This window comes from Erithacus rubecula (genome assembly GCF_903797595.1).
Source record: "Erithacus rubecula genome assembly, chromosome: 15".
Classification (NCBI taxonomy): Eukaryota; Metazoa; Chordata; class Aves; order Passeriformes; family Muscicapidae; genus Erithacus; species Erithacus rubecula.
This window is the reverse complement of record NC_136667.1, coordinates 15,243,355-15,265,190: the sequence shown is the minus strand read 5'-3', so window position 1 is coordinate 15,265,190 and position 21,836 is coordinate 15,243,355. Positions and strand designations below refer to the sequence as shown.

General features: G+C 43.4%; 1 protein-coding gene and 1 pseudogene across 7 annotated transcripts in view; both read right to left on the bottom strand.

Moving 5' to 3' along the window:
- TAF1 (TATA-box binding protein associated factor 1) overlaps nucleotides 1–9,071 on the bottom strand; it is a 29,140-nt gene extending 20,069 nt beyond the window's left edge. Inside the window, exons 1-12 of one of the 2 annotated variants that reach the window (XM_079318639.1) lie at nucleotides 8,894–9,071; nucleotides 8,596–8,713; nucleotides 7,724–7,840; nucleotides 6,828–6,947; nucleotides 6,171–6,244; nucleotides 3,979–4,197; nucleotides 3,339–3,557; nucleotides 2,963–3,164; nucleotides 1,967–2,080; nucleotides 1,494–1,661; nucleotides 1,008–1,135; nucleotides 783–890 (exon numbers count right to left, since the gene is read on the bottom strand). In XM_079318639.1, coding sequence (XP_079174765.1) covers nucleotides 783–890; nucleotides 1,008–1,135; nucleotides 1,494–1,661; nucleotides 1,967–2,080; nucleotides 2,963–3,164; nucleotides 3,339–3,557; nucleotides 3,979–4,197; nucleotides 6,171–6,244; nucleotides 6,828–6,947; nucleotides 7,724–7,840; nucleotides 8,596–8,713; nucleotides 8,894–9,019 — 1,713 coding nt within the window. In that variant the 5' untranslated portion in view covers nucleotides 9,020–9,071. The remainder of the gene's footprint in view (nucleotides 1–782; nucleotides 891–1,007; nucleotides 1,136–1,493; nucleotides 1,662–1,966; nucleotides 2,081–2,962; nucleotides 3,165–3,338; nucleotides 3,558–3,978; nucleotides 4,198–6,170; nucleotides 6,245–6,827; nucleotides 6,948–7,723; nucleotides 7,841–8,595; nucleotides 8,714–8,893) is intronic. The other variant, XM_079318640.1, reaches the window with a different exon arrangement.
- A 72-nt stretch (nucleotides 9,072–9,143) lies between these two features.
- On the bottom strand, nucleotides 9,144–21,748 carry LOC306808265 (rho-related GTP-binding protein RhoG pseudogene; annotated as a pseudogene). 5 transcript variants are annotated; one of them, XR_013777960.1, is made up of 3 exons: nucleotides 21,639–21,748; nucleotides 19,400–19,480; nucleotides 9,260–13,581 (listed from the first exon to the last, which is right to left on the bottom strand). The product of XR_013777960.1 is annotated as a rho-related GTP-binding protein RhoG pseudogene (transcript). The 5 variants fall into 5 exon arrangements; XR_013777962.1 differs by lacking the exon at nucleotides 21,639–21,748 and adding an exon at nucleotides 21,283–21,385 and having other exon boundaries at nucleotides 10,353–13,581; XR_013777963.1 differs by lacking the exon at nucleotides 21,639–21,748 and adding an exon at nucleotides 20,919–20,940 and having other exon boundaries at nucleotides 10,353–13,581.
- Between the last annotated feature and the right edge of the window lie 88 nt (nucleotides 21,749–21,836).

Below are 21,836 nucleotides of genomic sequence, written 5' to 3'. Positions count from 1 at the left end.
CCACCTCAAAGGTAAGAACATCTTCCTATCCTCTGAAACGTTAAAGAAGACAGCCCAGGGATATTTTTAGGTCTCCTAGCAGTAATTGCATTGGAATTTACTTGTCTTCATAAATGTTGCTTTTTGACAGAAAAGTGCTTACTTCTATATAAAGATCTTTCCTTTCTGTACAGAGATTACTTCAATTTTACTATTTCAAATGGTACCAAATGATGGGATCTTTTTACTAACTAGGAATTACATCTAAAGCCATTATCCCTATCAGTGGGAGAGAAATTCATTTTGAATTACATAGTTTTCCCATTACAGAAGATGCTGGAGTCAGATGAGGTTTTAGAAGTTACTGAATTCCACCAAGAAAGAAGAAAAAAAACATCACCTCCTCACCTAGGGCTAGTGAGGCAGTAATTCAAATTCATCAGTAACTAAATTAATTTTATAATATTCAGACTGGGACACACAGTAGCAGCAGAAGCACAAACTGCACCTCTTTCTCCCCTCCCACTATTGGTTTACAAAGAATACTACATAATAAGACACCAAACAAAGCATGGCAAGGACACAGCAAGATCAAGCAACTAAACCTCAGTTTGGTGGGGCAATCAGTAAAAAGTTCAAATTCCTAATTGTAATTGAACATTAAAAATATCTCTCATGAACACTTAATTGACCTGGTGTAATCTAAATTCTGTTTTTCTACAAATTCTAAGCCCCACTCTTAGCTAGAAACCTCCTACCAAGATGCTCAAGCTGTCTCATTCAGTGAAGACTATTGTGACTACCTGGATGATGTTGCCTCCAAAGGTTCCTCGAAGTCCCTGCTGTTTGGGGTAGTAAAACTCATCATTGGAGAGGTTCCAGGGATCCTTCACCTCTGGCTGAGACATGTTCTAATTCAATTTTAAACACAGGGAGAGAGGTGTCACAAAAAATAAAACTAAAAATAGAAACCTCACTCCTTCCTCACCATTCCTAACCCTGGAGATGATGCTAAAGCTTATGCTGACCTGCTGTGGTTCTTCCTTGATGACACCTGTTTTTCCCAAAAGGATTCTACTCTTCTTCAGAGAAGATTCCTTCTTGTTCTCCTTGGATGGAGAGTTCAAAGTCATCTCTTCCTTTTCATCAGGAATTTCTAAAAGCACAAGTTTACATCCCTACCTTCCCTCTTCAAACCAACATGCATGCAATTCAAATCAAGACAGTCATTCCTAAAACACATCAAGAGTCAGATTAATCACGTTAAATTTCACTTTCAATGCATCAATTTTTGCTTTCCTGCCAGTGCATTTAACTTGCAAGTTGAATATGTACACCACACCAATAAAGGTTATTAGCATTGCCACAAATTAACTTCAACAGCCAGAACAAAGGAAGGCTGCAAGTATTGCCCCAGTCCATTTATTTCCATTACAGTGTGATTATAAACCCTTGCTTTCATTTCCCCTTGTCTTTTCCCACTCAAGTCCAATTCCTGGGTGCCATAAACATACCTAGAATTATGTTTTCATCATTTGGATCAAGTGTTAAGACAGGGGGATCCAAGTATGTTTCCATTGCCTGATCATCCCAGATGATATTGTCTTCCCAACGGCCATACACTAACTCCTCATTATCAATTGGGAAAATGGAGTACCAGGGCTTGTCTTCATCCAGGGAAACTGCAACAATCATAAAGTAGAACCCTTGAGAATTTTATATACAGACTTGGCAGAAAACTATTTCAGAGTTCATCCCCACATCTTACTCCCTCTACCTTCCCCATCTTTCAGGCTTCCTGAGGCAGGACCTCTAAAAGGCAAAAGAAAACTAATCTTGAAAGCAGAGAAGTAAAGCCCCAAGTCTGAGCTTTACCAAAGCTGAGCAAATTTGCTCTACTGAAACACAGCCTCCAGAAAGTTTTAGAGCAAACAAATAACCATTCTACCTAGAAAATGTGTGTCACATCCTACTCATGGGCCATTACCTTGCTGTTCAGGAGCCTTTTCCTTGCACTTTGCTATGCCCAGGACTCCTGCTACGCTGGGTTTCTGTGCTAGAGGAATTGGTGAATTGAGCAAAGAACCACTGCGGTTCAAACCTAGAGAAAAGGAAAACAAAAGCACAGTCAGCTTGAGTGGGAGGGTCAGGGGACACTGCAGTACCTTAAACCAGGACTGGGGGGTTGCATGGAGAGTAAATTTCAGCCTGATGGACCTATTGCTCATATCCCAAAGAGTGACATGTGTCATTAGAACTGGGAAAGTTTAAAAAAACATACTTCACACAGAGATGACTGCTGGAGTCTGCAGCCTATTCAAAAAATTACAGTTCACCCACCCAACACCTCAGTGTCTTGTACTCACAGCTGAACACTAAGGAATTCACAAAGGTACCCCATAAAGATCTGACATTCCCATTAGTCTTTCCTTGTAGAAGCAGGATAAGATATAACAAACAGAAGGCAAACATTCATTCTATGTGAACAATTTCAATTTAAAACGCATCCATGTCTAAAAGAAGTCTGAGGCTTGTAAGAATTGTTATTTCCTATCTAGAAAAAAAATATCATTTTTAGTTGAGGAGAAACTTCTGAAGACTTTTACATAATTCTTCCAATTAAAAAAAAAAAGTAAACAAAATTCCACTAGCCTATAAAAAGAGAAAATCCTAAGGGTAGCTTCACTTGATATTAATATAGTTGGATCCAGCATCTGGTATTCCACAGGGAAAGAAGAAAGACTGAGCTGAGATGGAGGTTTTTCTAGCAGAAGTGACCTACTCTGTGTTTGGAAATAAACCAAGCTTCAGAATTCTCAGCGGAGCTGTGATTTTGCCAAAAAGCATTCCCTGACAGGGGGAATTATGTTCTACATTTGAGACATGCAACTATGTATGTACAATTTTACAAAGTGCTGCAGTTGAGCATGTAATGAGTCAGCTCAACTACAGCAAGTAAAGTTGGTGCCAGACCCCTGGTGACCTTGCTGGGCATTGTAGGCAGTGGCATTTCTGGTCATGCTGGATGGCAGCCAGCCCGCCAAGCTCGCACGCTGTGTCTTAGTCCCTTTGTGCTTGACATCCTCCCCATTCCAGATGACATCATCCTCCCACTGGAGCTGTGTCACCATGAGGAAGTGCTCATCAGCTAGCAGATCATCCTTCTCCTTCGTCGACTCTGCATCCTGGAAGGGAGCAATAATTGTTGGAAGACCTGACTTGCAAAACATCCTCTTTTAGCAACAGAGGAAAATTCAAAATCTCATTTTGCACAACAACCCACCAGCCCATCCCCAGACCCTCACTGTGCAGCAATGCCCACATCCATCTCCACACTTGGCCCCAGGTTCCCCTCTCACCCCCTCCTCTGAGTGTCCTCTAGCCTCCTGCTCGCCCTTCTCCCTCAGCTTGAAGCCGTAGTCGAAGCCGCTGCCGTCCTCGGGGATGCCCAGCATGTCGTACCAGAGCTGGGCGGGGCCGTAGCGCCACTCGGCCACCTTGGGCTTCGTGTCTGTCACCTTGTCTATGTCCCCAGTCGACTGGGAGAATTTCGACTCTACAGGTGCCATCATGGTAATCTGAAGCACAGCAATGGAGGGAATGCTTACACTGGTGGTTTATCTAAGTGTCACTAAGAGGTCTCTTCCTTCAGAGTTTCCCAGTTTATTCTCATAGAAGCGTTTCTAAGAAGTTATTTTCCATACTTACTGGCTCCCTCAAGATTGTTCTGCTATTAGACTTCCAAGAACACAGAGATTTCTTCTTGAAACAAAGAGGGTAAGCTCTCCTACTGATCCTGTACCATGGATGCAGCCTTCTCAGTAAGCAGCAATCACTGACTAGTATTTGGAGAAGAGCTGCTGCCCAGCTGGAATACAAGCCAACTCTGTTCTCCACTTTTCTTTTGAGGGAAAAGCTCCTTCCTCTAAAAGTCACTGTCCAATCCACTACTACCTCCAGCACTAGCTGGTGACCCTCTCTAAGTCTCAGATATCCCACCTCATCATCTGAAAGGCACTGCTCAGGAGGGGGAGGAGCAGCAAACTCATACTCCCAAGGAGATTTTCCTTCCACTCCACTCTCAACCACAACTTCACCCTCCTGCATCTGCACTTCCTGGGCCAGCTCCCGATGCTTCTTCTTGCGCTTCCTGCGGGCGCTGCGCCAGACGGACGGAACGTTCTTCCCTGGGCCGAAGAGACGCAGGAAACGCAGCACCTGCAGCAGGAAACACAGCAGGACCAGATCAAAACACACTGGGGAATGCTTGCCCTCACCTGAGGAACAGCAATGCAAGAGAGCGCTCTGAAATTTAGAAGATTGGCCTGTGGTACAATCCCAGTTCCCAATGCAATCAAGAATCCCTTGGTTATACTTGAAAAAAAGTTTCTGATCCTTCTGTTTGATGGATCCCTCCCTTTCAAAAGGACATATTCTTAATTTCAGACACAAAGTAAGTTAGAGAGAAGAAAGACTGCCTTTACATATCAGACATGTGGTTAGACAACAACTGGAAATAACTGATTTTAATTCTGAATGATCCACAATCTTCAGAAAGACAGATGGAGATTGAAGAAGAGTTAATAAAATTATCAGAAAGACATAAGCTAGAAGAAAGTTATATAGAGATTTCTTAAGCAAACAGACAAATAATATGGTCCAGAAATAATACACTTATTTTAATTTCCATTGTCATGTAATTCCCCTACACTGCATACTTCCAAAACCTGCACTAATGGTAATGATACATCTTCTCCCCTGTTCCTTCTATGGGTATGATTGCTTACTTTTTAAGCACTTAAATTTATTTTCTTCTAAGAACTCTTTTAAAGAGGTAAATAATTACTTCTAAATTAACTGACATATTTAGGAAACAGGAATTAGAACCAAAAATTTGCAGATACCCTATTAATGTTCTCTGTTAATTTGTTTCACTGATTCCCAAAGGAATTGTTTACATCACCACTCTGTCTACGTCTGCTTATATTCATGTAAACCTTTCCAAAACTCCCACAGATTATTTATGAACTTTTTATCCAGCTTCAATGACCTGTCATGAAGAGCAAAGGTCTCAGACATAGTTAAGCTGCTAACAGGTTAAATGGACACAAAGTCTGCTTCTGCCCATGCTATTTTAGGAGATTTCATCCAAAAATACAACGCTATATTAACATGCACACCAACCCATCCTCATAGCAGAATCTACAGGCCTTTAGGCTTTGCCAGCTCTATTGCTCATTAAGTAATCATGGAAAGTGCTCAGCATTAATTGCTTGCACTGATTTCTGCACCTACTGGGCACACCCAACACTGAGCCAGGCTCTGACATTACGTGTTGAACATTAAAGAAATGGACACACCAACTCATACACAGGAAACATCAAGTTTGCAAAACCCTAGAAAACATTGAGAAGGGAAACTTCTGTGCTAGAGTCTCACTACCAATAGACAATGGTTGGCTAAATCATTAAAACATTACATTTAATTACGTAAATTATTCAGCTCCTTACACAAATTCTCTGAGGCACACATAAAACCAAGCTGTCTCTGTCCATAACTGTTTGGCAACTATAAGCCCATCTTCATTGTCCTTCTCCTCCTACCTTTTCTCTCTTCTCAACAGCTTTAAAACTTCCAAATTAATTACTGAAATCCATAAACTGCATTTTCTATTTGGGAGCATTTAGAAAGAATTGTAATGAATTCTCTTTGTGCAAAACCCAACCATTCTTTGAACCAACTTGTTTTGAGGTGATTTCTAATCTATGTTCAGAGCAGCTTCAAGAGAGAAGTAAAGACAGACACCACAAATTGTTACAGGAAAAGCATGCCAAGTTCAGGACAGCATAAAAGGAGGAGCAAGTATTTACCAGAAAAGCCAGAAAACAGAGAGATTAGCACTGGTTTTTAATCATCTGGCAAAAGTAACAAACCAACAGGCCTTTGCTATGGTCAGCAAAACATTCGCACCCTCATTTATTCAACATTTTTAAAGAGATTCCTGCAAATGGCAGGAAAATTATTAGATAAAAAGCAATCTGAAAACAGCAGCACACAGAAACTAAAGAGAGTATTGAGTGAGCAAGAACATCTATGTGATTACTGAGTGACTGCATACCCTTAAACAATGTACAATGCATATTTAAAGGGCTTACATGACACAAATCTCTTCCACGTATCTCTCACAATACCTTGCCTGGTCGAAATTCTGGGAAGAGCTCTGTAACACTTGGCAACTGTTTGGTAGCATCTCGCTGCATGATTCCTGCAAGAGGAAGTGTGAGTTTGCCTTCCTTGGATTCTGCCTGCCTGGCTTCTTGAGGTCCCATCTCTGACTCAGAATCAGAGCTGCTGCTGAAATCCACCTTGTCGGAGGCAGCAGAGGAAGGAGCAATGATGGAGGGCAAAATGATACCGTCTCCATCTTCAGATACTACAATAGAACAAGCACCTCATAAACAAATAGGTCTCCTCCCTCTCCCCTAGAATAACCCCCTTAGTGACATATTTACTTTTTATACCGAGTTATGCAAGAATTAAGCCTGTGCAGATGTTTTAAGTACCATTCCTGTTTAACCTTCATTTTATCCTAAGCGCTCCAGGTGAGTTCCCCAGCCACAACTGAGAGGATGAGATAAAAAAGCAGTTTCATTGTCAATATAGGTATTTCAACAGTCACTGGAAATACAAAACTACACCCTAGATTGCAGGCAATCCTGCAACATCACACTCACCTTCAGATGCATCCTGCAGACCAAGCTTTGGTGAGGCGTGGTGCCGCAGAACTGCAGCGTTTGCTTCCTTCAGACATTCACATTGCCAGAGAGAAGAAGAAAGCCCTCACTCACCAGTGGCAGCTGCATCCTTTTCATCTTCTTTTTTCCCAGGTACTGGAGGAGGTGGTGGTGGTGGCATCAGCTTGGAATCAATGTCTTCACAGTCAGCATCGTAATCATCCTCATCTTCATCTAACCAGCAGGAGACAAAACCATGTGTTAACCACATAATAAAACAAAACCAGGCATCCTTCCCATTTATTCCATCTCAAACTTGATGGCATAGACATCATTCTCATCTTGTAACTAGATGAAAACTCTTACCAGTTCAACTTCCTGCACAACCTCATTTTTAAGATGTAAATTTTAAAAATAATGGGAAGGAAGGACAAAAAGAAACTGACAGAAAGATGACTGAAGCACTTAAAATCTATGTGTGTGTATATATTCTGATATGATCTCCTTTTATTCACAATTTGCCTATATGTTTATATATCCTGCTATCACATCCTTTGATTCACACTTCATAGAACAAATAAAGAAAATTTGGGTTCAAAAGTCCAAATCACCTTTATATCTCACTAACCACAGAAAGTCATCAGAAAGGTTAAGACACCTTTAAAGAATATGCCAAGATGTAACAGTTACACCAGCAGCTACTGAAATGGAAAAGCTGCTTATTTTTGAAAGCATATTCTAGGCCAGACAGAGACATCTGGGATGAACAAAAGAACCAAGGTGCAGAAAGTCTTTGAAAAAAAAAAAATAAAACAGGAGAGAGATACTAAGACTGACGTGACTCCAATGAGGAACTGATTCCTTAAAAGAGGAAAACAGCAAGCAGTGGCTTCATCCAGTGAAGACAGCTTCACAAAAGCTGATACTGGGCACTGGAAGCAAGGAGTGAAAAGCACAATGCCCAGGATCCCCTCCTACACTGCAGCTGTCTGCAATGCTGATCCCCTTACCTGGCCTTCGGGCTGGCTGCAGGCTGCCCATCGCCTGCTTGTACCGCCGGCTCTCATCTTCTGCCACTTCAGTGATGTCTGAATAATCAACGGCATCCTCTGTGCTCTTAACCCAGCCTAGGAAGGAAACAAAACTTTACCCTAATTTATATTAGTTACATCAGACTTCACTAAGTGCTTATGAAGCCTTTGCTATTTAAAGGGACAAAAGTACCTGATTAACACCTCCCACCAGAGTACTTTTCCTGTCATTCTCATCAAAAGCTCTCATTGCTCTAAATTTCCCCTAAAAGATTGATAACCAACCAACTTGAGCTCAAGGAATAACTCTCACTCATTAAACTGTTCAACAAGTTCAGAAAGAGGTATTGTAACACTGTGTGCTAAGTAGGCTTCTTTAATACAAACATAGACTAAATTTATTTATAAAGGAGAAGAGATGAGTAAAAGAAAAAATATTTATAAAAAAATCAAAGGGAACGAGTGCAAAATTGATCAGGAGCTACTGTGGGATTTTGTTCGGCAAGGTGGTGAAGGCATTTGACAGAGGGCTTCTGACTAGGGAACACTGCGATCCGTGTGCAGTTTATTCTCTCGGGCAGAGCTGTGTCCCTGCAGCCCCTGCCCATCCGTGTGCAGTTTATTCTCTCGGGCAGAGCTGTGTCCCTGCAGCCCCTGCCCATCCGTGTGCAGTTTATTCTCTCGGGCAGAGCTGTGTCCCTGCAGCCCCTGCCCATCCGTGTGCAGTTTATTCTCTCGGGCAGAGCTGTGTCCCTGCAGCCCCTGCCCATCCGTGTGCAGTTTATTCTCTCGGGCAGAGCTGTGTCCCTGCAGCCCCTCCGCGACCCGAGCCCGGTACGGCAGAGACGAACCTTCCTCGTCCAGGTGCGCTCCCTCGCTCTCGGCGCTCTCCTCCTCGCTGGCGGTGATCTCGGTGATGAGGTTGCCCAGCCCCAGCACGCCCAGCCCGGCCAGGTGCTTCTTGGATTCCTGGGGAGACCAGCGCTGGGAGGCTGCGAGCCCCTGCTGGGTGCTGCCCCAGAGCCCGCGCCGAGGATCCCCGGGACAGCCTGGGGCACCCCGGCAGAGCCCAGGATATCCCGGTAGAACCCGGGTCATCCTGCCTTCACCCCGCTATACCCCCGCCTTCCCGGAGCGACGCGGCCCTACCTTGTCGAGGACGCTGTCCCCTTCCAGCTGCCCCGCCTCATTGATGTTGCCGAAGAGGAAGCCGGCCAGGGAGAAGGGCTCGGCGCGGCCGCCATCCGCCTCCTCCTCGCTCTCCGAGTCCGACATCGCTGCCCCGACACCGAGGCGAGCCGGAAACGGCGGCGGGAGCGGCCCCGGGAGCGGCGGCGCCCACAGCGCCCCCGCGCGGCCCCGCCCCGCGGCGCAGCAAGGAAGCGCAGACGCTCCGCCCTTCCCAAAAATTCCTTTATTGCCTCGAGGAACCGGGTCTGGCTTTCCACAGGAAAGAGCTGCCTTCAGCACAGGTACGGTACAAACAGCAGGGCGAGTTAATGCGACAGCCAGAGTGGTGAGGAAAGGTTTATTACAATGTAATTATGTATAATTTATTTAAAAAAAAAGGAAAAAAATCCTTAAAAACTGTTAGATGCAATACAAATTATAGCATAAAATCAAGTTGCCAGTGTATGTATCAGTACCACACTTCAGAGTCTTGGGCTCCCACTGCTGATGGGTGGTCCTTGCTGCCCACTCGGGGGGTTGGGACCCGCTGAGATCCATCCACTCCTCGGGGTCAGCCCAAGCAGCACCAAGGTTTCTACAGCGAGGTTTTAGCACCCGGAGACAAAGCACAGGGAGGTTCTTCTAGTTTAAATTTCATAGAAATAGCTACAGCTGTAAACTGAAGAAAGCACTTCCACATCTAAGCACACCTCATGGATATCCTTTGGACATACAATTCCTGAACTGCTCAGCTTCAGCTGTATTTAAAAAAAAAAAAACTCCAAGTAGTTCAGAAATCATTCACAAAGCAAAGGTTAAAATCTGTGTCTTCACAGTGAGTCTCTTCTGTGAATTAAGACATACACATTGCATCTCTATTCAGTAACAAACCAAAGGATCTTGAACCGTTCAGGAAACCCACACTGAGTTTTCTGACCTCCCAAAACAAGACAAAATCCAGCCATGGGATTATGTGAAGTCTGTATTTGTCAGTTGCTCACAGAAGAAAAATAAAGCATGAGAGAAACAGAACTGATTGTAAACTGAAGCACTGGACTAATTACAAGAAAAGGCACCAAGAATTCCAGGGGGGGAAAAAAGGAAGGAGGATCATGAAAGGAGAATGCCCACTGAATGGAAAAGCTCACTGGATTTTCCTGAAGCTCACCCTCATGAAAAGCAGAGGCTGGAGGAAACCAGCTACCAGCCAGGACTTTTACTCCTGTCAGAGAACAACAGAAATACAAAGCATTTAAATAACCAGGTTCTCCAAAGTGAGTAACAAGTCTTTGATGGTTCAAAGTTCCCTCTGCTCATTTTCAGCTCTATCATGTTATTCTCCTCAGCACTGTTGTGCAATCCATTTACTAAGTAATCTAAGAGGGGATAAGGTGTTCTGGCATAATGTAATCAACAGTGTAGCCAAATCAAATAAATTGATTAAGCAGTTGAATTTTATCTCGCTATACTCTTCCAGTTCACTCCAGGATGGCTGCTTGAGCCTACAGAAATGGAGGGGTTGTGCAATAATACTTGCTCACAAGATTTCTTCTCCACAAAATGCTTGTAATTCAGTTAGGAATAACCACAAAAAGACGCAGGATTAAAAGATTTCAGTATGTAAAAAAGTAAAAACTTTTAAAAACAGTAGTAGCTTCAGTACAAAACTGCAAATACATGTAGCCAAAAAAAAAAAAAAAAAAAAAAGTAGACTTTCAATTTCAGGCACCTCTTAAGACTAGTTCAGGCATATCACAGACTTTAAAAAGTACATTTGTGAATAAAGCAAAGGTTATGGGCTTGCACCGGGGTCAATAGACAGTTGATTCAGGTCTGACCAGCATTAAAACAAACCATGTGCACTGGCTTAAATAAATACATTTTAAACATGATAAAGTCTATTTACTCAGTTACTGAAATTTACCTACAGAAAATAATCTTGAATTACAAGGCACAGAGTTAATTGTTGCCTGCAAGTCGAGCCCACACTAAAGGCCTACAGCTAAAGCAAAGGCAGAATGTGGTAAGTAGAGGTTATCTCAGTGAATTCTCAACACCCTCACAGCCTTCAGGTCAGGAACCACATCTGGAACAGCACTTCTCTGCAAGTGCAAGAGACACAAAGACACTCCAGGCAATGGCACTTGGTGAAGAAAAACGTGCAGGCTTCTGTAAATATCCTGCAGAAATGGTGTTTTGGTACTGCCTGTGCTCAGCATTTGGAACTCTCTGTTGGTTCCCTAACCACAGGTACCAGTATTTGGATTAATTGCAGTTTATAATCTGTGGGTTGCAATTGGCTAAAGCAGCATCAAAATGAGCATGCCTCAGATTGAAAAAACTGCAGTTAGTGTCAGCATCAGTTACACCAGCTGAAGAAAGGCACATCCTCTTCAAACAGTAGAATTAGGGCACAAATACCAACATTTCTATCCAAATAGTGGAATTAGGGCACAAATGCAAACATTTCTATCCACTTGGGACTTTTGCCAGCATCAGATAAAGCAAGGTCAAATTAACACGAGATCCCTAATAGCCTTGTTGATGTATTTTCTGTTATGTTGCTAAAATGAGGCACTTTTTTCTCTGACCAGGGTATACACCAGTGCAGTTTTGCATGTGTGGGAATCACAAGAAAAAGCAAGTTCTGAATGACCAATTGAGGCTGCAGCTAGACAAAGACAGCTCTGTCAACTTCAGACAACAAAGCCCAGTCCAGCACCAGTGGTTTCACACAAAGTATCTTTGAAGCATGCTGCTTTCATACCACGGAGCTGGAAGGTTGAGTCTAAGGAAGGGCTCATGTGCTCACTCCTCAGCTGGTCCCGGAACCACACATAAAGAACAGTGCACATCCTGAAAATAAAAGCCAGCTGCCACTTACTAGAGCTGCTAAAGAAGGTTAAAAAGTATGTAAATAGAACTGCAGTTAAAAAGAGTTTATAATAACTGAGCATCCAGGAGAGGAAAAAAACCACCCAGGTAATCCTATCCAGTGACTGGCTAACCATTACAGACTGAACTGAAAACAGGAAGGAGCACGGATTCCTGTAAACAGAACCTCCAAATTTTCTGTCAGTCTTCTCACAGAAAAACAACAAAGGAATTTGTCATGAAAATCTCAGATGGTGGCCCCGAGAATGTTAGGAATTGAAGCAATTCCTCAAGAGCAAACAGGCTGCTGTCAAGTCTCTGGAATTCATCAAAGGGATTACACTGAAAATCTCATTTTGTGAAGTGTCATCCCAAATACCTCAGTCAGCCTGACAAGGTAACTGTTAAAACTTTATGCTCAGGGTGGAAAGTCTCTTTGGACAGTGAAATAAAATCTCAGTTTGGAAGATTATGGAAGACTTGAATCCAAACTGCTCTTCCACTTCTCCACCTCAAAACTATGAAAATCACTCATTTGAGTGAGTCATCATTATTCTAAGTTCCTTATATAAGGAGAAATCAGCTCCTGCTTCTATTAATAAATCATTGCAGGTATTCCCTTGGTCTTGCTCATTGCATTAACCATGCCTAATGCTAACTCTTCATACAATCAATCACAGTTCACTAAAAGGTGAATCTCAGTAATAGTTCAGGCATTTTTGCAAGTAAACAAATTGTTTTCAAGCTTTAAATGGACAAAACAACTGGACAGCCAGACTTCTGTTTGAAAAACAAATTCAATCAGTAAATAAAGAATGAGAAAAGCAGCAGCTACACTTAAAGCAAAGTTATTAGAATTTGTGCTTTTCAGCAAATCTAGTAACTGGTGGCTATCTAGTAAAGAAGTGGCTTCAAAGAGGTCTCCTCTTTTATTTTCCTCCACTAAAATAATCATGTGATCCCTGGAGAAGCTGGAGACTGGAACTTTAGAAATAAAGTAGGTATTTGACCTCTCAGTTGAAAAAAAAAAAACCTGTCCTGTTTCAGTTTCCCTGAAGCAGTAAGACTGCAAGAATATTCATTGTAAAAACCATTTCTGCTTAGAGCTGTTAGTGCAAGATGCAAATCTTCAATTTAACTCGTTAAAAAGCCCTCCAAGATTCTAGTCAACTTCCAACACCCACCACCCAAGGCAACTACAATAAGACACATTTTCTTGTGTTCTTCTTTGTCACAGGATACAGAACTGCACGGACAGCTTCAGCAAACACCTCCCGAACACCCTCCTGATTCAATGCTGAGCACTCCAAATATTTGACTGCTCCAATTTGTTTAGCCAGTGAAGTCCCCTGCTGCGGGGTAGTGGGAGCCAAGCTCTGCTCTTTCAACTTTTTAACCGTTTCCAGGTCACTCCTCAAGTCTCTCTTCGTGCCCACTAGAAGGATGGGGACATTTGGACAGTGGTGAGAAACTTCAGGGTGCCATTTGTGCCTGACGTTGGCGTAGGAGGAGGGGCTGCCAATGGAGAAGCAGATGATGAAGACGTTGGTCTGGGGGTAGGAGAGCGTGCGCAGGCGGTCGTACTCCTCCTGGCCAGCAGTGTCCCAGAGATTCAGGCTGACTGTCCGCCCATCCACGGTCATCTGGGCACTGTAGTTGTCAAACACAGTGGGGATGTACTCCTCTGGGAAGGCATTGGTGGTGTAGCTGATGAGGAGACAAGTTTTTCCCACTGCGCCGTCTCCGACGACCACGCACTTTATGGTCTGCATCCTTCAGCCAGAAACAAAGTCCTGCACAGGGCAAGAAGAGAGGGGTTAGACAAAGCATACCCAGTGGTGGCCACTGTAAAGATAAGCTTTAGCAAGTGTTTTTAATATAGCTGAGGATTTCTTATCACATTCAGTGTCTCAAGCCACTCTGAAGGGCTCGGGCTAGAAAGACAATAGTGAAATGGAGATGCAATGAGTGGAGAGCTAAGTGACAACTGGCTGCATTCCAACCATGTAAGTACAAATTAGCCAAATTCCCACAGTCTTGCCTTACTGCCAGACTTTCCCACAGGCAAAAGGACAAGGCCTTAGAGGCACCTGCAAGTGGAAAGGGATTGTGACCCAGTAACAAGATACTCTGTCATTTGTAGGTTCACACATCCACCTCTGTAAATACACTCACACTTGCCTACACAGACTGCTACCTAATCAGTTTACCACAAAGAAAGGTCCAAAAGTTACAAACAAAATCAAGATATTAATTTCTGGGCTGCACTGCTACTGTTTACAATAATTCACTACACTCAGATCAATCAGTCCTGAATAAACTACATTATTTACAGGACACCAGATAAAAGGTTCAGAAAGTAGCACGTTCAAGAAAAGCTGTTCTTTGAAATCTAACTAGCCATAGTAACCCAGATTAGAATCTATAAAGAATTTTTCTAAAGAAGCCAAGAACAGATTACTCTCACTAATCACTGACAGAACAAATAGGACTTAATAGGCTTGAGTTACTTGGTGTCCTCTAAATAATGAGCATGAGAAAAATACATATCCTAAAAGACCAGCAGTCAAACAGCTTTCCTGGGGAATTGTCACTTTGGAGATACTTGACACTTAGAGGTTTTCCATATCCTTTTCCTGATATGTGAAGAGTAAGTTTGACAATCAAATAGCTACAGTGAAAAACAATCAATTTTAAACTTTCATCATATGAACAGCAAGAAGTTTGAAAAAAGCATGGAACTAACTACAAGCAGTCATTTGTTGTACATTTCTTGTGTGCTGGAGCTTCCACTGCTAGCCTGAACAAGAAGGAACTTGCATCTGCCTTCTCAGCCAAATGCCTTTGAGGTTCTATCAGTAATCCTCAACTTGCAACCAGCAGAAAAAAACCTGCTTCAAACAGAAGAAAATAGTGGGAAGAACTTTTTAGCAGGGCCTGTTATGATAGGACATGGGGTAATGGCTTAAAACTAGGATGAGATTGATTTAGATTAGATATAAGCTAGAAGTTATTTACAGTGAGGGTGGTGAAACACTGGCACAGGTTGCCCAGAGAAACTGTGGCTGCCCCATCCCTGGAAACATGGAAGGCCAGGCTGGATGGGGCCCTGAGCAACCTGATCTCACTGAAGATGTCCCCACTCACTGCAGGGTGCTTGAACCAGATTACACTCAAAGGTTTCTTCTAACCTAAACTACTTCGATTGCATATTCCAGAAAGATCTCAGCTCCATCACCATCAAAGTACCAAAGGGAATACAGAGCTTCAAGACCATCCAAACAAATCAACAATTCATTCCCATTTAAGCCTCAGATTTGTCCTTTTAGATGAATTCTTTATTTGCATCCACATTCTCACTGGGAGCACACGGTTCTTCTGAACTAAGTGAAAACAGGTTACCTGAAGCTTTGGCACAAAGCTGCAACAGGCAACTGGGGAGATACTGACTGGTCACTACACCACACAGTGCCTAAGGGAGTATCAGAGTACCTACACAGACACTACAGAAACCCCAAATGGTGAAATGGTAACCCCAAAATGAGAATCTGCATTTTATTCATGGTGGGAAGGAATCACCTTATGCTGCTACTGCTGCCAAAGCCTGGCTGGACTGCAGCATGCAGGGCAGGTTTTAAAGCCCACTTCTGCATTTACATCAAATCCCTGATGTACCACAACATGCTGTGCCAGAAACCTTATGGTGATCAAAACACTGTTTCCAGAGCAAAGGTTTTTTCCCAAATGAACTATCTGTGCAACAGACAACTCATTTTGACCAGTCAGTAACAGGTGACATCACAAGGCTGGCAGAGCTAAGTCAGCAACAAAAGTCTCATGAAGAATGAGATGATACACAAAGAGTTTTCTATGCCCAACCCTAGTTTCTAAAATAAACAAACTGCAAACAGATCTCTCTTTAAAACCCCAGGACCTACATCTCTTAAATCTCTGTGCACTTCTGTCCAGAGCTCTGCACAGAATGAGAGAATATCCCCAAAGTGCACAAGACTGGCACTGCCTGGAGGGCTCATCACACCAGCACTGTCAGGCAACACAGCTTCTAAAATTGATAAACACCAAACCACCTTTATCCAGGACCATCAGCAGCTCACACAGTCTGATTCAAAACGTCTAATGAAACTGTGTTACTCAAAGATTACCTTGTTGGTGTTTTATTTATGAGGTCATTAGAGATTTCAATTTGGAAATCCGTAATAAAGTAACAAAAAAACCATGAATGCTCTTTTCAGGGCACTAATACCTTGAATTACCTCGGATTTTAGAAAAGCAACATTTGCAAGGGGAAATAGCTCCATGCAAATCTGCCAAGGCATTGGGCAGAGTATTAACTACACAAACACAGCTAAAGAGCTTTTAGGCTTTAAGTATGATTCTCAGAAGGGCCCCTTTAAAGGAGGTTGCCTGAGCTGAAAGGAATCGTGTGTGGCATATGCAATACAGAAAAACAAACACACGCCAGGAGACACATTCTTTGTATTGGAACACAAAATTCAGATCAATTAATCAAAAAATAAAGGGTAGAAAGAAGCTACTTGACTCCAGAAAACTATGTTGTGAGCAAAGGTAGTTTGGTTGAAGATTTATATATGGAAGACAATGAGTTTTTTAATTTAAATCACAACCAAGCAAACTAATATTACCTCCATCAGGTCTTTTCTATTAAATCCATGTACTTAATGACTCATAATGTATAAAATCTCTAATTATTTTTTTCGTATACAATTTGCCTGCAATAAAACTCTCATAAGATAGTAAAAAGCAGGGGTTCAAATTTGCATGGAAATGTCCTAATTTTTAAGCACCCTTGAAGCTGGAACTACATGCTATCTAAATATAAATATACATTGAAAAAAGAAAAAAAAAAACACATACTCCAAAAACAAAATCACCAACAAATATTACCAAGAGGAGGAAAATTGGTTTAGGGTTGGTTTGAGAATTTTTTTTGTGACCACAAAAAGAATTTTTGGGGAAACTTTAGAAAAACTCCATATACAACAAGTCACAAGAACTGAAAGAGAGAAAAATAATGATTAACACGTCAACACATTAAAAAAACCAGTTTAGAAAAAGAAAGCTGGGCACAAGCTTCAAAGCCAAGTTGAAAGGTTACGGAGCAAGAGAAACAAGTGAACGGAAAATCCAAAGTACTGAGAGGTAATCCAGGTTCCTCAGTCCTTGCAGAGAAAGGACTTTTATTACAGTTGAGGTTCTAGCAGTTACAGCAAAATGGGAATAATTTTCAAATTAAATAATATATTTTTAAAAAGCAACAAAAAAAACAAACCACAAAACAAAACAAAAAAAAAAAAAACCCAATCACCCCACACAGAAGTGTTGTGCAAAAAATACTTAGATAAGAGTTATTTCTATCTTGTCCATCAATGACTTTGAATTTGAAAACTGGCATTCCCTGTTTGGCTTAGTTTCCTTCTCAGAAGATGCTGCTGAGTCTGACTTCACTGCCTGCACACCTGGCACTTTCTTCTGGAATGTGCAAGATTTCAATCAACATGTCAGGACATCATCTGAAGAGCTGCTCCTGTTCTGACCTAATTAAGTATTTTTTGGTATCATTAACACGGACAGTTTGCTCTCCAGAGGAACATTTGCTGGGGAAATTCACTACTTGGAACACACACACAGAGTAACTTCACGTTGCATCAAAATTTTTTTTGTGGTAGAGATCTTCCCTTCAATACTCCTGACGGGAAGTCCCTGTCTGCTGAGAGAAGGGAGAATATAGTAACAGAAAACAGAGAAAACAGGAACCCAGATCCTTTTGTAGTTTTCTAGATTTATGCTTTTTATACTTCCTACACTTCTAAAGCTTCTTTGCAGAACTACTACTTAGCAGGACACACCTCTGCCTTTTCTCTGTTAACATCACATGCTTCTTTGTTAGGTGGATTTTAGCTTTGATATTGCTCTTTGATAAACTCACTCTCACTGAGTTTGTCAGCCCTTGCTTCCTCCTCTTTGCAGTTTAGCTAGGGCCCCATTTTGGCCAAAACTGAGCAGAAAACTCTCTAGGAGTTCAGCTGAAATCAGCTGTACTGAGCTGGATCATTCTGCTCAGCCACCAGGTTTCATCAAGTCCTCACTGTTTTGGAGAACCAGATCCTGCTTTACCAGGGGCAGACAGGAGTTTAGAAATCTAAACAATTTAATTGCTCATCTTTCAGTAGCAAAAACTAGATCAGAGAGGATTAAACACAAAGTCAGGCAGGAACTTTCAACAAAGAACTGGGTGGATAGAGCCTTTCTAAATATATCACACCATCCTCACCCATGCAAAGGAGCTAATTCACATGTGCAGCTTACCCACCAGGCATAGCAGGGAAGAGAAAGGGGCTCTCAGCAATGTAATCAAGACTCTGCTACTATCCCACAACAGCTCAGCTTACTGGCCATTGTTTTAGGCAAGTGCCAAAGGGATGGAGAAGTGCCAGGCTTTCAGAATGTGTGCCAAGAAAGAGCAGAAAAAGTTAAATGGGAGACTTCATCCCTCATATCCTTCAGCAATGAATGACCTACTTGGACTTCTCAGTGCCTCTCAAAGTTTGCACACCACTTTCTGTCCTGCCATTTACCTGCAAGAGAAACAAAACTGCAAGAGTCTGAGTGGCTGCAGAGAGGGAAAAAAATCCACAAGGGAAGGCAGATTTCAGCAGCACAGCAGGAATTGTGCAGTCCATCAACCACAGGAACAACAGAACTGAGGAAGCTTGCTCTCTCCTAAGCTCTTTGACTACAAATTCAGCTCCCAAGCACATAACAGGAGTGCAATTCTCACTGGTTGTTCCTTCAAGCCAATGCTAGACAGCCCTTCATGCCTTTTGACACAAAAAGTTGTTTTCTAGGAAATAAAAGAAACCCCTCAAAACCTTCCGAATAGTATTTTAAAAACTTCTACCTCTGTCAAATATGAAACGCATATAAGCAATATTTCTTAGGAAAGTACAGTGAAAATGAAGTCTTCTGCATGAGGTATTTAGGCAACTCAGCTACACTCTTACTAGAGGCACTCCAAATTTTATAGCAGAACGATATTAGTGACCTAACATCAATCACCTTAAATACTATGAATCCAAGATACAGAATGGATAATTAATATTTCCAAAGAGCATTAGCTCATGAAAGAGCTGCACAGCTGATGAAATAACACAGTGACAAGGTGCAGCTGCACAGCCCACAGGAACTAAAACCCAAACTTCAGCAGATATCTGGATCCCCAGGATGCAAATGTGACACACATCCTGCCATAATCAAAAGCTGCAGAGTATTAAACTCTGCATTTTCCTCCTGTAACCACGTGCAGAGGCATGGGTTAATCAAGACAGGGACCCTTCACAGTTTATTTAAACACAAGAGACCCTTTGATGGAGAGCACAGCAAAGGTGAAAGAACAGGAGCCAGGGCTGCAGGGTGCTGTGCCCACACCCACTAACTCCTGGGTGACACAACTTGCACAGGTCCTGGGTGTCACAATCAGCTCACAAAAAGTTAATAACCATGTCCTTCCACCTTCCATAGATTCTGACAAGGCCTTAGTCACTGCTGTTGACTAAAAGAAACAAACAGTACCTCAGACATAAGGTTTTGTGGAGAGGCGTTTTAAGCACGTTGCAGGATGAATGACAAATCCAGTTTAAGCATTCTTGATTCCTATTTGAGGTAAAAAGAAAAACAAAAAAAAACTGTTAGTGTTTTCCTATCATCTCTTGTCACCTGGCATTTGCTGGCACTCTCAGTTACAACAAAGCCACTGTTGTACATGAAGGGCAATGTTACACCAGGAAAATCTAAGCTTCTTTCCGTTAGAAAAAAAACTTTTCATTGGATTTCACTTCTCTGATTCCTCCTCTTCCACCCCCAAATTTCACTGGAAGGCAGGAGGAGGGAGATTTAATAAAAAAATAAAAACACAAACAAGAATAAACAAAGAAAGAACCAAACAAAACTCAACCAAAAACAAAATCAAAACAATCTCAAACAAAAACTCCCAAATGAAAACAGAAAAACCCAAAACACAGAAACCAAAACAAACAAACAAACAAATAAAGCCCCAAACAAAAACAAACAAAAATGCACTTGCTCAATCAATACCAGTTTTTTCAGAGAGTTTTGGTATGACTAAGACAGGAGTTAATGCATGCACTCGGTGTGTATTTTATCATGGCTTGTGCACTACAATACTGCAACAATTGCCAAGTCTCATTTGCATCAAATATTGCAATTCTAAAATGTGAGCAAAAGTTACCAGAGTCAAGGAGTGTCTCAGCAGTTCATCAAATTTACCCATACAAGCATGCAAAGTAAAAAAATATTTCCTGCAAAGGTACAAATCTTTACCATGGCACCAGATTGTGTGAAAATACTTTGGACCCTAAAAGAATCACAGCATCACCAGATAAGCAAATCAAACCACACGTTCAGTTTCCTCCTACTAATTGCAAACCACATATTTAATTGCTTTCCCAGGATCTCTGTAAAGTTCCTTCTATGAATAACATTTAAAAGCTTTTTAAAATGGAAATACTAATCTAAAATATGTCTCATAATCTTAAATTCCATGCAGAAAAACCGCTGTGCTGGTGAATAGCGAACTGTCTCCAAAGTATGCCTTCAAGTGATGTATTTTACATCTAACAAGGAAGAGAACGTGAGCTTTTTAAAAATCAAAAAAGGAGCTTGGGGCAAAGAGCTAACGATGCTGCCACAAGAAGTACTGCACCCCAGCCCAGGACACACGTTGCAAGCATAAAGAACATTTAAATTAAAGCATTTAAAGCTTTTTTATAACACAGAGTAATTATGGTGGGAATCACATGTGTTTATAAAGAATAAACAGATACCGATTACTCACTGGTTCCTGAAAAAAAAAAAAACAACAAAAAAACACCAAAACCAAGACCAGAAAACAACACGGGGGAAAAAACAGAGAGAAGCCAGAACAAATAAAAAGCAGCATTGCTTCTCGGGGTTTGAGGTTAAGCAGGAGCTCAGTGCAGGTTGTTGTAAAACTGAAAGTTCACAGCGCTGCAGAAGAGAGCCGCTGAGCTGATATGGGGAACTCCGAGGCAGCTGCTGAAAGAGACAATACCTGGCACACCTCAGAGTGCTTTAGGTCACCACCTCGCACTGCTCTTCCCGAGACAGCACTTTGCCAGTTTCTAGAGAATAAATCCAACCTTCCTGTCCTCACGTATCCCTCACTCTCAGCAGCGAAGCAAGAGAACTTTCCAAAGGCTATCTTATCCTGTGCCAACTTTTTATGGCACTCGCAGGGGGCAGAGGTCGCCGTAAATGTGTGGCGGTGCTCCGGGTAGGGATCAGCACACAGCTACAACAGCGGGCCCACCCTCGGCACCGTGCGGGAGGGGAAGCGCGACCCGCCCTGCCCTGCACATCCCCGAGCGGACACCGGCCCGTTCAACACCCATCGCCGGGCCCCGAGCCGCACTCACCGCCCCGGCGCTGCGCAGACCCTGCGGGCACGGAGCAGCCAGCTCGCCACGCGGCTCTGGAGCCCCCGGTACTCCCGGTTCTGCCCCGCCCGCAGCCGGCGGGACAGGTGCCGCCACAGCCTCCCCCGGGCCGGCGGAGGCCGCGGGCCGCGCCCCGCTGTCAGCGCGGGTGGCGGGGCCGGCCCGGAGGATGTTCGGGCACGGCCGGGCGGGAACACACGCGGCCACGCGCGGGGCCCGCCGGGGCCGCTCCCCCGCCGCCCGCCGGGCCCGCCGCTCTCCCGCCCGCCCCGCGGGCTCTCCGGGCCCCGCCGCTCCGCTCCGCCCCGCCCGTCCCCGCCGCCCCCCGCGCTCACCGCCTGCGCGGCCCCGCGGCCGCCGCTGCTCCCCGCGCTCCCGCGGCCCCTCCACCCGGCCGCGCCCCGCGCCCGCCGCCGCCCGCCGCGCGCACGCGCGCTCCGCGCCGCCGCTCCCCGAGGGGCCGCCAGGGGGCGCCGCGGCAGGCGCGGCCGGGGCGGGCGGAGCGCGGGGAGCGGCCCCGGCCCCGGGCGGGA